Genomic DNA, 15,648 nt, shown 5'->3' with positions numbered 1-15,648 from the left:
GACTTTCATTCATAGGGTCGCCATGAGTCGGAAGCGACTTGACGGCACTTCACACACACACACAAGCGCAAAACCCGCCAGGCCGGGGAGAGGGAAGGACTCCCACCTCAGAACCACACACCTAACGGACTCGTCCCGACCGAACTTGCTCCCCAGTCACCGCATCATCGCGTACTGCCTCAAAAATCGCGAATATCTCGGATTGGCTATTTAATTATGACTAGCTTGTGAGGTAGGACAAAGAAGAGGAAGCCAGCCGTACACGGGGTGGGGGGGTGAGAAGACCGAAACGCGACCCTAGAGAGAAGCGGCTGCGGAACGCCGCCTCAGACGGAATATCGGAGCACTCCGCGGCCAACCAAGGGCTCACTAATTTATGGCGGCTCGGGCCCACCACTGAGCGGCCCTGCCCCCGCCCCCGCCCACCTACCCACCCCCGCGGACGCGGCTGCCGAAGTGGTTGCCGTGACATCACCGGCGGCAGCCTGTCGGGCGCGGCGCTGGGCCGAGGCTCCTCCCCGCCGTGTGGAGACCCGCTCGCTCGAGGGGCGCTTGAGTGGCTGAGGGCTGCTTTGAAGCCGAAGAGGGTGGAGTCTGGCAGCGGAGAGAGGGAAGCGCGCAGCAGGCCCAGCCACACGATCCGGTGCGGCAGCCGGCGCCTTAGCCATGGGGAACGCAGTGGCTCGCGAGGATTTCGAGTGGGTGTATACGGACCAGCCGCACGCCGACCGGCGCAAGGAGATCTTGAGTGAGTTGGGGCCCCCCTTTCTCTCCCCACCCCCACTCTGCAACTGCCGGTTTCCAGCCCTTTACGTTTCTGCTTCCCCCCTTTTTTTCCCCTCCCCCCCCCCGCCACCTTGGCTTGAGGGAAGGATGCGCTCGGGGCCTTTCCTGGCTTTGGGTGGCAGGGTGTGGCCGCCCTCGCAACTGGGCTCTCTTCGGGAGTCGGCGCCCGCATCCCGGTTGCCGGCTGGAAGGGAAGGCCAGGCCCCGCCTGAGCGTCGAGGCGAAGGAGGGCGAACTGAAGCCTGGGGAGACGCCACGAGTCACCGGCGAGAAGCGGCTTGGCTGACCCGTTAAACACCGCTTCGCTTTCCTCCGGGTCTGTCCTCCAACTCTGCTGGGGGAAGCTGAGTCCGGCGGGCTTGGCCGTCGTTTCCGCCTCAGTTTCTGGGGGGAGGCTTTTAGTCCGAAAACTGCACGTTCAGAGATCATCCGTTTGGCAGGCTGCCGCGTTAGGCGTTGAGCTAACACGGGAAACTAGTTACCTTGCCAGAGTAAAGTTTGCTAATTCGGTGGTGCCTAGAGTGGCCAACTTCTCCGGCAATTACAGCTGATCTCCAGAGTACAGAAGTCAGTTCCCCTAGGGGGGAAATGGCTGACGTGACGCATTGGTTCCCATTGGCTTGGTGTCCCACAAGTTCAAACTTACTTGGTATGGCGACCCATTGGTTGATGGTTATATGAACGTTGCCCTGTAGGTTTTTGGCAGCTGCCGTTTTCATGCATTTTAACTGGCTGTTTTATAACAATTGCTTACGATGTCAAAGTAAAACTTTACTTAATGTACCTATTAATCATAGAGCAGGAAGGGGCCATAGTCCAACCCCCCTGCTCAATGCAGGATCAGCCTAAAGCATCGTTGACTAGAGTTCATCCACCCACTGCTTGAAGACTGCCAGTGGTGGTGGGGAGCTCACCACCTCCCTAGGCAGCTGATTCCCCTGCTGAACTCATACTGTATAAAAGATTTTTCTAATAGCCAGCCGGTATCTTTCCACCCATAATTCATACCCATTATTGCACGTCCTCTGCTTCCAACAGAAACAGCTCCTTGCCCTTCTTTAAGAGACAGCCTTATAAATACTTAGATAGCAGTCATATCCCCCCTCAACCTCTGTTACTGTACCCCCAAGAACTGTACCCCCACGAACACACATTCAGATTAACATGGGGAATTAGCTTGTGTTTTTGTGCAGGGCACAGCAAACCGGGATCTTCTACCTAAAGAGGTGGCCGTGAGTAGATGTGTTTAGTAGGAAAAGTTCTTATTTAGTACAGGAAGAGTGCAAGAGCATAAAGGGCAGGGTTACAACACCAAAGAATAATATATTAATTAATTAAATAAATACCAGTTATAAAGGTAGAAAGCCAGCAGGGGTCAGGGGGGCTATCCAGTGTGCTGCATGGAGTGTCACATGTATGATTATCTGATGGACAGAAGTCATGGGTGTGTGCTCGGTGGAGGGAGCTCCTGGCTCTCAGGAAGCAAGTTCACTTCCTTGAAGCCAAGGTAGCTCAACTGGAGGAGCTGAGGCAGGCAGAGAGAGAGGTGACTAAGGACTCCAGGGATGAAATAGTCACATCCCAGTCCCAAGGTGACAGCAACCTGCCAGTCACGGATGATGGAGCCCTTGGGGAAGGAGGCCATCTCACTGAGGTGAGGGGATGTGGTACCTTAGAAGGGACCTCTTCCTTGGTGGATGAACAGATATCCTCTCGTACGAAGGATCTGCCTCAGAGGGGAGGGGGGCTTTTTGTAGTGGGGGATTCAATCCTTAGGAATGTAGATAGCTGGGTTTCTGGCTGGTGCATGGACCGCGTGGTGACTTGCCTGCCTGGTGCGAAGGTTGCGGACATTACCCGTCATATAGGTAGTCTGGTAGAGAGTGCTGGGAAGGAGCCAGTGGTTGTGGTGCATGTTGGCACCAACGACGTGGGGAAATGTAGTCTGGAGGTCTTGGAATCCAAATTTAGATTGCTAGGCAGGAGACTAAAAGCCTGGACCTCCAAGGTAGCTTTCTCAGAAATGCTACCTGTTCCACGTGCAGGACCAGCTAGGCAGGCACAGTTGGTGAGTCTCAATGCGTGGATAAGACAGTGGTGCAGGGAAGAGGGCTTTAGATTTGTAAGGAACTGGACAACATTTCGGGACAAGCTGGGCCTATACAAAAGGGATGGGCTCCACTTGAACCAGGATGGAACCAGACTGCTGGCGCATAATATAAAAAAGGTGGCAGAGCAGCTTTCCCCCCAGGTTCAGTTTAAAAGCCAACAGGAGCTGAGAAGCATCCCGTTCGGGCAAACTCAGTGCACACTGACAAAGGGAAAATTGCTTCAGATTGCCCACATAGGAATTACTTAGACATGAAAGGGATTGGGAAAAAAAAAGATGGATAGCCACTTAAAGATGCCCAAAGGCACATGCCAGGCAAGTCGAAAGAGAAACAGTGTGGAGGTGTTTCTAGAAGCCTTAAATGTTAGAAGCCTCCAAGCAAAAATGGGGGAATTAGAGTGCAAGATTTTATAAGAAAACATAGATATAGTGAGCATTACAGAAACCTGGTGGAGGGGAGAGAACCAGTGGGATACAGTCATCCCTGGTTACAAACTGTATAGAAATGACAGGGAAGGGCATATTGGAGGGGGTGTTGCTATGTATATCAAGGAAGGCATAGTGTCTAATAACCTAGAGACCATAAAAAGGGCAGACTCGTCCACAGAATCCTTATGGGTGACAATTCCAGGCCGCAAAGGAGATTTAGTACTGGGGATGTTCTAGTCATGCTGCATACCTATTCTCTCTAGTATCAGAGGAGCATGCCTATTATTTTGGGTGCTGTGGAACACAGGCAGGATGGTGCTACTGCAGTCGTCTTGTTTGTGGGCTTCCTAAAGGCACCTGGTCGGCCACTGTGTGAACAGACCGCTGGACTTGATGGGCCTCAGTCTGATCCAGCAGGGCTTTTCTTATGTTCTTATGATGACCGAGATCTGATACAGAGGAATACAGAGTTTATTGAGGGATTTGGTATAATAGTGGAGGGGAAGACTTATCCTAAGTAAATAATAGCAGTACTAAACCAGCCACATTCTTTATCCCAATTAATATAGCATAACTAATACACATTCAGCTCCTCCAGTTTGGAGCAGGAGTTAATCTTTGAGCTAAAGGTGTACAAGTGTGGAAAATGGGAAATAGTGGTGTGGAAAATAGGTCAAGAGGGAGAGCAAAGATTACCATGGGAGCCAGCGTGGTGTAGTGGTTAAGAGCAGTGGTTTGGAGCGGTGGACTCTGATCTGGAGAACCAGGTTTGATTCCCCACTCCTACACATGAAGCCAGCTGGGTGACCTTGGGCTAGTCACAGTTCTGTTAAAAGTTCTTTCAGCCCCACCTACCTCACAGGGTGTCTGTTGTGAGGAGAGGAAGAGAAGGTGATTGTAAGCTGGTTTGAGTGTCACTTAAGTGGTAGAGAAAGTCAGCATATGAAAACCAACTCTTGTATTCTGTGAAGAAATGAGATGGAACAAGGACAGAAGCAGTGTGCATTGAGAGGAAATGCTTTTTGAGGAAAATTTTATTGTTTAAATAGTTTTCTATTGAAGATACATTTATAGTCCAAAGGTTATTCATCATGAAATAAGGATTAATTTTTAATTAGGTAGTATGAGACTGTATATTCATGTAATGTTTACATTTTTTGGTAAATTAATTCCATTAATTCATTCATAATGTCATGCTCTTCCAGAGGTTTCTGTAAGATTATTTTAGGCAATTTTTCCATCTAGAAGATATTATTACAGATGTTTGGTTTTGCGGTTCTCAAAACTGTGAACCTGTGTCTACAGAGATAACATGCATCTTCTTCATAGCAAAAATTTTAACAGATTTAAACTTATGCTGGTTAGAATCCCGTGGTCAGAAATACTTAAGAAGAAGGGAGTTCAGGAGGAGTGGGAGTTTCTTAAAAGCAAAATATTAAAGGCACAATCACAAATTATTCGAATGAGAAGGAAAATGGGGGGAGTACTTAACGAAGCCAGGGTAACTTCATAAGCAGCTTTTTAAAGAGCTGAGATTTTTAAAAAGACACATTTAGGAAATGGAAGGAGAGCCACATAACCAAGAATGAATATGAACACATAGCCGGTACTTTTAGGGTGAGTGTTAGAAAAGCTAGAGCCCACTGTGAGCTTAGGCTAGTGAGAGATGCTAAACACAGCAAGAAAGGATTCTTTGGTTATGTTCGGAGCAAGAAAAAGAACAAGGAAGTGGTAGGCCCGTTGCAGGAAGAGGAAAGTGAAATTTTAACTGGTGATGAAAAGAGGGCAGAACTGCTGAATTCCTACTTTGCCTTAGTCTTCTCTTGCAAGGGAAATGGAGCTCAACCTGGCAAAAAGAACACATGATGAAGGAAGGGAGTTGCATCCTGGGACAGACATGGGGTACAGTCCCTGAGCATTTAGAAAAGACAGCTGTAATTACTAAGACAGTACGGGTTCTTCAAGAGCAAGTCATGTCAACAGAGAATTTCAACAGAGATAAATGTGAAGTTCTGCATTTAGGTAGCATAATTATAGGATGCATAATTATAGGATAGGAGAGACTTGTCTTGGTAGTAGCACATGCAAAAAGGATCTAGGGTCTTAGTAGGTCATACACTGAACCTAAGTCAGCAGTGTGATGCAGTAGCTAAAAAGGCAAATGCAATTTTGGGCTGCATCAGTAGAAGTATAGTGTCCAGATCACACGAAGTGATGATATCACTTTACTTTACTCTGCTCAGACCTCACTTAGAGTATTGTGTTCAGTTTTGGGCACCAGTTTGAGGAGGATGTTGATAAGCTGGAACATGTCCAGAGGAGGACAACAAAGATGGTGAGAGGTCGGGAGACCAAGTTCTATGAGGAAAGGTAGAAGGAACTGTATGTTTAGTCTGGAGAGGAGACAATTAAGAGGTGATATGATAGCCATCTTCAAGTATTTGAAGGGCTCTCGTGTGGATAATGGAGTAGAGTTGTTTACTGTTGCCCAGAAGGTCAGACCAGAACTAACAGGTAGAAATTAAAACAAAAGAGTTTCCGGCTAAACATTAGGAAGAACTTTCTGAGAGAGTGGTTCCTCAGTGGAATAGGCTTCCTTGGGAGGTGGTGGACTCTTTCTTTGGAGGTTTTTAAGCAGAAGCTAGATGGCCATCTGTCAGCAATGCTGATTCTGTCATTCACTATGAATTTAGGTGGATCATGAGAGTGAGGGCAGGAAAGGATGAGCCAGTACTTGGCTCTTGAGGCCTTTTTTTTAATAAGCCCAAAGTAATGACGATTGCCACTTAGGGGTCAGGAAGGAATTTTCCTCCAGGCCAGAGATCGTGGAGGTTTTTTGCCTTCCTCTGAGCATAGAACAAGGGTCATTGGGGGAGTAGGGGGGGTAGCTGTGCATTTCCTGCATTGCACAGATGATTGGACTAGATGAACCTTGAAGTCCCTTCCAGCATTATGTTTCCTTTTGGGAAACACATTTGTCCTTAAACATTAAGCACCTTCTGTTTTCTTCTGATCATCAGCTCAGGCCAGTCCATCCTATCCAGATTCCCCACATTCTGTCTTTATCAGTGGCTGGTGTGAGGGAGGGAATGAAGATGGCATTTTAAGCTTGCGAGATATAGGGTTGGGGATAGGGTTGCCAGCTCTGAGCTGGGAAATAACTGGAGTTTTTTGGGGGTGGGGTTTGGGGAGTGGAGGGTCTTCAATGGGGTATAATGCCAAATGGATTACAAACCTCTCCCAGCAAAATGGCAAATTTAAAAAGCTGATGTTGCTTGTAAGTAGCTCATGAATCAACAGAGCAGACTTTGTTATCTGTGAAAATGAAATGGAGTGTTAGTTTCATGCCTATCCAGGAAGATGATGAGCACCTCACAGCTGTTAGACAACAAGCAAAACCCCATGTCTCCCAGTCTGTATCAGCTCTTTCTTTGCAGAAGATTGATGGGGTGGAGCCGGAAGCTCTGTATAAATTGTGGCTTTCCCAGCAACTGGAAATAATGAGTCAAGTATAGCTTGGTCCTGATGTTTCTCCCCTGTGGACTACCAAAATATAATAATCTCATCACTGTTGCCCATGACTCCCCTGACAAGCTCACGAGTCCCCTCACATATGCACAGCCTGGGTGCTGCTGTTGCCCCAAGCAAGGCTGGAGCACGCAGCAGCAGAGAAACCAGCATATCTGAGACAGGGAGGAGCAGCACACCAGCAACTTTCGTGCTCATTCCTTTGGCCATTTGTTGCGACTGTCATAGCAGGCGCAGTTCACAAATGGCTTTTAAAATGCACCTCAGTGACCTACCACTGAGAAACAGCTAGGTCAAGCCCCCCCAATCTTTTTGAGCTTGCAGGCACATCTGGAATTCTGACATGGGATGGTGGGCACAGCAATATAATGGCTGCCACCAAATAGCTGCCACAGGAGGCAGAGACAGCCACCAAATGATTGGCACAGCTTAACTTCAGTAACACCGTGCAGATCCTTGTGCTGTGCTGGCAGCTGCTGCCAAAGCAACATTTAAAAAAATCTGCATAGCCAATCAGATTTCCAATAGTCACTCAGAAGCCTTCCTGGGTAAAAGCCCCGCCTCACCCCACCCATTCTCTAAAAACATTTGGTGGGCGCCAGAAAAGGTGTGGGTAGGTGCCATGGCACACACTGGCACCACGTTGGGGAATCCTGAGCTAGGTGGTATTAAGATCAAAGAAAAAGTGGCGGGAGCAGCCAAAGGGGAAAAAATGCAGCTTCAACTTCAGCCTTGCTCGCTACAAACTACTAGTTGGCTGGCTGGCTTGGTACACCTCACCTCCTCCACCTCTGAGATTGACCTTGAGTTTAGCTGGGCACAGGCAAGGGGTGCGGGGGGGAGGAGAAACAACCGCCATAAGCCAATAGGAGCCCACAGCCCACTTCAGCAGGCTTTGTGACCCACAGGTGGACTCTGTGGCATTATACCCCACCCTCTCCAGGCTGCATCCCCAGATCTGTAGGAATTTCTTAACCTGGAATTGGCAACCCTAATAGTTCCCCTCCCACTGGGAAACCATGTTTAACAGAAAATCTTTTCTCTGTTGATTTTTTTTTTACTGCTCAGCCTGCATCTGTAGAGAGACTTGAGGTGCTCTCTTTACTGGAGATGGGCTGTAGCTCAGTAGTAAAGTGTCTGCTTCGCATACGGAAGGTTCCAGGTTCAGTCCCCAGCACCTCCAGCTAAAAGTATCAGGTGATGTTAAAGACTTATGTCTGCAACCTGGAAAGCTGCTGCCAGAGTATACTGACCTTGGTAACGGTGTAAGGCAGCTTTGTCTGTTCACGTGGAAACCAGATAGGCCTACAGAAACAGTACGTTGCTATATGCAAGCTTAGTGTATGCCTGAGAACATCCCAGAACTCTTTTGTAATTTTGCAGTGTAAATAAGGATGACAAGCTGTCTTTCTAAAACTTTATCCACCATAAAGTCCCCCTATGCCCCAGAAATAGCATTTTGTGGAGAATAGTGGACTGCAGTGGGAGGCAAGAAAGGTCAGTTCTGGATCCAGTCCAGTGAGCTGGGTTAATAGCCCTTTTTTGGTCTGATCTCCCTCGCGCAGTCTGCTCTCATTCCGCAGTGCTGTGGAGAGTCGATCATGCTCTTATCTTCCTGTAGGGCCACTCTAGGAAAGGAGGAGCTGTTGGACCAGGGCTGTGAAGTGGCTGTTGCTACATATTACTGCTTTCGTCACATTGCTTTTGCATGTGTGTGTGTGTTAAGTGCCGTCAAGTCACTTCCGACTCATGGCGATCCTATGAATGAAAGTCCTCCAAAATGTCTTATCTTTGCCAGCCTTTCTCAGATTTTGCAAATTCAGGGCTGTGTCTTCCTTTATTGAGTCCATCCATCTTTTGTGGGGTCTTCCTCTTTTCCTGCTGCCCTCAACTTTTCCTAGCCTGATTGTCTTTTCCAGTGACGCTTGTCTTCTCATGTGTGTGGGGCTGACCCTGCTTAGCTTCTGAGATCTGATGAGATCAGGCTAGCCTGGGCCATCCAGGTCAGGGCTGTCTTCTCATAATGTGACTAAAATACGATAGCCTCAGTTTAGTCATTTTAGCTTCTAGGGTCAGTTCAGCTTGATTTGATCTATAACCAACTGATTTGTTTTTTTGGCAGTCCATGGTATCCGTAACACTCTCCTCCAACACCACATTTCAAAGGAATCTATTTTCTTCCTATCAGCTTTCTTCAATGTCCAGCTTTCACACCCAAATGTAGTAATAGGGAATATGATGGCATGAATTAATCTAATCTTGGTGGCGAGTGACACATCCTTACACTTCAAAATATTTTCTAGCTCCTTCATGGCTGCCCTTCCCAGTCTCAATCGCCTTCTGATTTCTTGGCTGCAGTCTCCCTTTTGGTTGATGGTGGAGCCAAGGAATAGAAAGTCTTGAACAATTTCCTCATTGTCTACCTTAAAGTTGTGTAATTCTCCTGTAGTCATTACTTTTGTTTTCTTTATGTTCCACGTAGTCCTGCTTTGGCACTTTCTCTTTTAACTTTCAGCAGTAGTCGTTTCAAATCTTCACTATTTTCTGCCAATAATGTAGTGTCATTGGCATATCTCAAATTATTAATGTTCCTCCCTCCAATTTTCACTCCACCTTCATCTAAATCTAATGCAGCTTTCCTAGTTATATGTTCTGCATATAGATTGAAGAGATAGGGAGATACAATACATCCTTGTCTGACACCTTTGCCAATTGGGAACCATTCAGTTTCTCCATATTCTGTTCTAACTGTGGCCTCTTGTCCAGAGTACAGGTTGCGCATCAAAACGATCAGATGTTGTGGCGCACCCATTTCCTTTAAAACCAGCCATAGCTTTTCATGATCCACACAGTCAAAAGCTTTGCTGTAATCTATGAAACACAAGCTTTTGCATAGACAATGGTAACTGAATCTCTCACGGAAGCAGAATTGGCCTGGGCCCTCCAGTTGCCTCAGTTTTGTTTTGTTGGAGGACAAGAGTCTGTTTAATAGCTGGGGGATGTGATCCTACATTGGGAGGGAAAGATTAAGAGTGTTTCTATAAATTGTTTTTAGTTCTCTACAGGATTTTTTTTTTTGCTGCAGACTTCCAGTGCTCAAATTGGTAACTAGTCTTCTGAGCATAAAGACCTGCAGAACTGTTAGTTCCGCACTAACAGTTCTGCAGGTCTTTATGCCTCTATTATTGCATTGCGGTAGAACCCCACTAGAACCCCGTGAAAAAACTGGCAGAAGCTAAAATCTTCATGTTGACTTCAGTTTTGGTTACAGCAAACCCAGGAATCCACAAAAACCATACTGACTTGCTATAAAAGTTCTCCCTCCGTGGGAGTCTGCATATTGGATAGCAGTGAGACTTAAGGCCAGTTCATATGTTAATGTCTTCATGTCCCCCTGTGTGGCCAGATAACAAATATGGTCTGGGAGTTCATGTTTGAAAATTAATTCCTAGGTGTGCATCAACCCAGTTCAAACAGGGACTGTGGGAAGCAGGGAGTTGAGTCTTCCCCTACATTCTGTTTTACTAACCTGAAATGGTCCCAGCAAGTTGCTGCTTGCCTTAATTGGAGAAACTCTCGCGTTACTATGATTACATATGTTTCTCCAAAAGGACGACTCCCTTGGTCCGTTTCAGGTTGGAAAATGGTGGGAGCTTAAGACCCTTCTTATTATACAGCATGGGCCTGATCCAGGTCAGGCCCATATATACCTGAGCTGGGAATTAAGTTCTGAGCATGGAACTGCAGGTATTTGTCTGATTAACAGGACCTGTGGCATCCCTGGGGCCTTTGTAATATGTGCATTGGTTCTTGATGATGAAACCCGTGCACAGAATCTCCATTTGCTAGAGGACAGTGAGCTAAGGCAGTAATTAGTTAGAACTGAGATTGACATGTTATGTCTCTGACTCAACAACAGGCTCAGTGCAAAGCAGAAGTGTTTGTGTGCGACAACTATGTGGTAATCCAGAGTCTTACTCTCCTGCTTTGCACCAAGTCTGCTGTTGAGTCAGAGACATAGCATGTCAGTTTTAGGACTAATTACTGCCTGTTGCTCTAGGTGATGGTAGCACTAAGCTGAAAATCAGTTACTGGTCCATGTTTATGATGCAAACCCCTAAACAAAAGCATTTAAAATGGCATAGAGGCTAAATTGATGTTGTGACTGCAATACTTAAGTACATATTTTTTAAAAATAAGCTTCATCAAGCCTAGTGTAACTTCTTTTCAGTAAATGAACATTAAAATGTAAAATGATTTAATTGGTCTGTAATGAATTCTCGTGCAGCTGTGATAGTGCTATCTACTCAGATGGCACTTGCATTTGAGTAAGTATACTTTAGAGTGCATGGAGTGGTGGTGAAATCATAGTAGACAAAATTCTGTGGCTGCCTTATGGAGTTTGATCTTAGTGGTTGTGCTTCATTGTAGACTTGAAGACGGCATTGCCCACAGTTGTCAGTGGTTGTGTTTTAAGAACTTCATGCAGAAAGTGGGCACAGATCTTTCTTGTCTTCTCCTTTCCCCCCCCCCTTATCGAGGCCTCCAAATAACTGATGGGCATGGTGTGGTGAAATGTTAGGGGCAAGGAGGACTGCAATGAGGAGGGGGAGACCAGTGAAATCACCTGTATTTGCTGGCAGCTTCCATTACTGCAACTGGCTCTGTTTGTGAAAGAGGAAAGTGGTGGCAATTTTGCTTGCTCCTTTTCTCTGTAGCAACCTTTGGCATTTTTTGCAAGCAGAGAGTGCATCTAATGATCTTCTTTGTTCTATGTGCAGCTTCTATATTATTGTTTCTATTAAAGGGCATCCAAACGCTGGTAGATTAGCACAAATCCACAAGAATGTGGAGAGGAATGAACTTGCCCTTCCTGCTGTGAATGGTTAAATACGCAGCAGTGTTATCGCCATTCTTGTGATGTTTGCAGTAGTTTACAGAGTCGTACTAACTTCCATCACTTACATAAAAATTGCTAGTGTGTGGCAGTAAAATTCAAATGCAAAAAAAGATTCCTTACCAGCTAGAAAGAGTTTTTATCAGTTGATAATTGTTTGAAGTTGTCTCACTGTTGTCTTTTTCTCTCAACAGGTAAACATCCAGAGATAAAAACCTTGATGAAACCAAACTACAATTTGATCTGGATAATTGTACTGATGGTGTTGGTACAGCTAGTTGCCTTTTATCTTGTTAAAGACTTGAATTGGAAATGGGTTCTGTTTTGGTCATTCGCATTTCACAGTTGTATCAGTCACTCTATGACTCTAGCAGTTCACGAAATCTCTCACAATAGTGCCTTTGGCAATAGTAAACCTCTGTGGAATCGGTGGTTTGGAATGTTTGCGAATCTCCCTCTTGGCTTCCCATATTCAGTAACCTTCAAGCGATACCACATGGATCATCATCGTTATCTTGGTGGTGATAAAATTGATGTGGACATTCCTACTAACTTTGAAGGATGGTTTTTCTGCACCCGTTTTAGAAAGTTAATTTGGATTATTCTTCAGCCTTTATTTTATGCTATTCGACCTCTCTCTCTAAATCCCAAACCAATCTCGCGACTTGAAATAATCAACCTCATTGTTCAGCTCCTTTTTGATGTTACAATATACTATGTCCTTGGAGTAAAATCACTCCTCTACATGCTTGTTGGATCAGTGCTTGGGATGGGCTTGCATCCTATTTCAGGACACTTCATAGCTGAACATTACATGTTTTTGAAGGGGTATGAAACATATTCCTACTATGGACCACTTAATATGCTTACATTCAATGTTGGATACCATAACGAACACCATGACTTTCCTAATGTTCCTGGAAAGAACCTTCCGTTGGTAAGTATTAGAAGGCTGGTAAATGCATACTTGTGGCTAGCCACTTGTTTGCTCACTGCGAAGAATACAAGTTGCTTCCTGTCAAGTAGCTTGTTGCTATTTTGCTGCTTCTAGATGGGCAGATAAATTTTAGACTGTAAAGTAGGATTGAATTTAAGTGGTCCACAGTCTTAATTTAAGATTGTTTACTTGGAAATAAATCCTGTGAGTTCAGTGGACTATAGTCAAACAGTACTTGTATAGAATTGCAGATTAGTGGACCAAACCTCTCCTTTTGTTTCATATAGAAGAACACTTTCAGGTAAAGGGAATAACTGCCACCATCTTCTAGTAGGTAGTTGGATATGAAGAAGTACTTAAGGATCTTCAACTGAAGAAAGAGCATTTGATAGTTTACTTGGGGAAGTAGCCTGTTGTATCCCTGCTGAGATCCAGTGAGAAGCTAGGAGGAGGGAAAGAGTTGGAGAACCAATTTCCACATGAGAGTCTGCATAGGCCACACAATATGGCCACATTTTGTGCACGCTATTGATAGTGCCGTGTTATCCTACAATGGACATCTTTATGAATCACTTATGGAAGAACTTAGTGGCTGGGTAGGGTCACTATATTCTCTTGCAGAGAGGGGCTGTCCTGCAGGCATCCAGTGAGTTAAGTGGCTTGAGACAGTTTGTGTTAGGCTAGCTTCAGACAAAGATGCAGACTAGTGCTATTTTGCTCAGCTTGTCCCCTAGGCAGGAAGTGATGCGCTATATTAAGTAGCTAGCATGTACAGGCCAGCTGAGCTGGGAGAACAGCTGCTTCTTAATCTAGTCTGCATTCTCACCGTAAGGTTCATAAACCTATAAATGGTGTCGGTGTTTCTCTTATTGCCCCATGCTCTGGCTGTACTTTATAGCCCATCATTATTTTTAGTTGCCTCTTGGGCTCCACTTTTTTGCATCCTTATTCACGGAAACAAATTACTTTTTTTTTGTAGCCACTGAGGGTGTCTTAAATAGGAAGGACTGTTGGGAGCTTGTCTGTTACCGTTCTTCCCACCATGATGCTAATGCTGCATCCCAGTGCAACTCAGTACTACCCTGAAAGGGGTACTCCGCCTGTATTGCTTGGCAGCTCTCAAACTGTATTCCTGTATAGGGTATACTAGCGAAATCGAAGGGTGCCACAGTAACCTGATTCTTGACCCATGAATGAGTTCTTGATTATCTTACTGAAACTTCTTGTTAAATATTTGATGCTTTGAGAATTGAAAGAATTTCTAATCACATACATCATTATATCTAATAATGAAGTGTCTCCTGTGTGGATAATAAGATCTGTACAGTTAACCCAGATACAAAGGGGAGAGATGGTTCTGAATATCAGGGTAGAGAATCCACAGGTATGCAGAAAAACATCTCTCCCTGAATAAAAAAGGAAATGTAGGTGGAGGCGTGATGGGAGGGACTGTATGAGGGGCCAAGTAGAGAATAAAGAAGGTGGTAGAGGGCCTGTTGGGCATGGGCAGGATGTGGGGAGAACATGAAGATGCTGTGGGAATGGTGAAGTAAGCAGTTGTAGGGCAAAGAAGGCAGTTAAAGGGAGGGGAGAAGAGAAAAAAGATGGAGGAAGAAAAATAAAACAGTTGAGACTGTGTGGGAGAGAAGATCTAAAGCAAGTGAGAAATCTGTAACTTGCTCCCCATCAACTGCATACCCCAACTGATGGCTTATTTAAGGGGCTTATGAGGAACAAGCTAAAAATAATCACCTTTTGTAAAGTCCGTATTTAGTATAATCTTTGTGATGGAACAGCTTGGGTTTCTTCAGTCCATGTTTTATACTTAAATTGAAATTGTTGGGGATTGGGGGGGCTACTTCATCTCCCCCTAGGGGCACAGCTGAGCCATCAGGAGCCCAGCCAGTTGCCCCATTAGGTGGCAGTATTCTGGCCACGTTAGGAAACCTGTTGGCTGCTCATCCAGGGTCCAGCAGGACAATGGGGATCAGGGCAGTTGTGGGACTAAAACAGGGAAGGAAGGGATCAGGGTAGGGAAGTATGAGACTGGAGTTACTGGCCAATCAGGTCTTCAGTTCTTTGGGGGGGGGACCCTCATAAGAGAACCAGGAAGCTGTGGGTAGACCTGACTACTCTTTAAATGACCTTTCATAGTCAGGGGGAGACCAATGATGCCAGACCAGTCTTGGTTCCAGGCCGCAAAGGAGCCAACTGAGGGAAAGGAATAGGATAAGGGGTAAACCCCAAACCCTTTCCCTTTGCACAGCTCAGGTGTTAAAAAGAGCAGGTAAACAGCGTACAGTAAAGGACATTGGACTGGTGGAGCAGATCCTGAACATGGAACATGACATGGGTATATTAGGAATGAATAATTCTTTTTCTTTTATTGCAGCTCAAGGAAATGGCCTCTGAATACTATGACAATCTGCCACAGTATAAATCCTGGATAAAAGTACTTTATGATTTTGTGATGGATGATACTATCAGCCCCTACTCACGGGTCAAAAGGCACTTAAAGGGTGAAGTGAAACAGGAGTGAACTAACTATAAAAACCTTTACAGACACCAAGAATATAGCCCTTAGTAGTAATGCATCACTCGATAAACATGTATTTGTTGGTATCTTGATCTACTTCTGAAAAATATACTGTTACATTATAGAACAAAAGATCTGAAGGATTAAAATATTGCCAGAACTAGAGCATTCTTTACAATTGTCCTGCCTCTATTGGCGTAAATGAAATAGCTTAAAACAGCAATGTTTTGTTCATAATGTTAGTATTAATGTTACATAATGTGTTGGTAGCAGTTCTCTTTTTTTCTTTAAACCTTTTATCATACAGGAAACATATGTACTTTTTGGCTTACATTTGCTACTTATAGGGACCCTTTATTAGGCCACATAGTTAAATATTTTGCTAACAGAGTTTAACATTCTAACCTACTAAACTTTTAAGCTGC

General features: G+C 45.1%; 1 protein-coding gene across 1 annotated transcript; it reads left to right on the top strand.

The window, feature by feature from the left end:
• The first annotated feature begins 661 nt into the window (after positions 1–661).
• Positions 662–15,421, top strand: DEGS1 (delta 4-desaturase, sphingolipid 1). The gene is made up of 3 exons (XM_056852667.1): positions 662–748; positions 11,945–12,687; positions 15,080–15,421. The coding sequence occupies exons 1-3, from the start codon at positions 667–669 to the stop codon at positions 15,224–15,226; spliced, it is 972 nt and encodes a 323-aa protein (XP_056708645.1). The 5' UTR covers positions 662–666; the 3' UTR covers positions 15,227–15,421.
• The last annotated feature ends 227 nt before the right edge of the window (positions 15,422–15,648 follow it).

This window comes from Euleptes europaea, chromosome 7 (genome assembly GCF_029931775.1).
Source record: "Euleptes europaea isolate rEulEur1 chromosome 7, rEulEur1.hap1, whole genome shotgun sequence".
Taxonomy (NCBI): domain Eukaryota; kingdom Metazoa; phylum Chordata; class Lepidosauria; order Squamata; family Sphaerodactylidae; genus Euleptes; species Euleptes europaea.
This window is presented reverse-complemented; position numbering and strand designations above follow the sequence as displayed.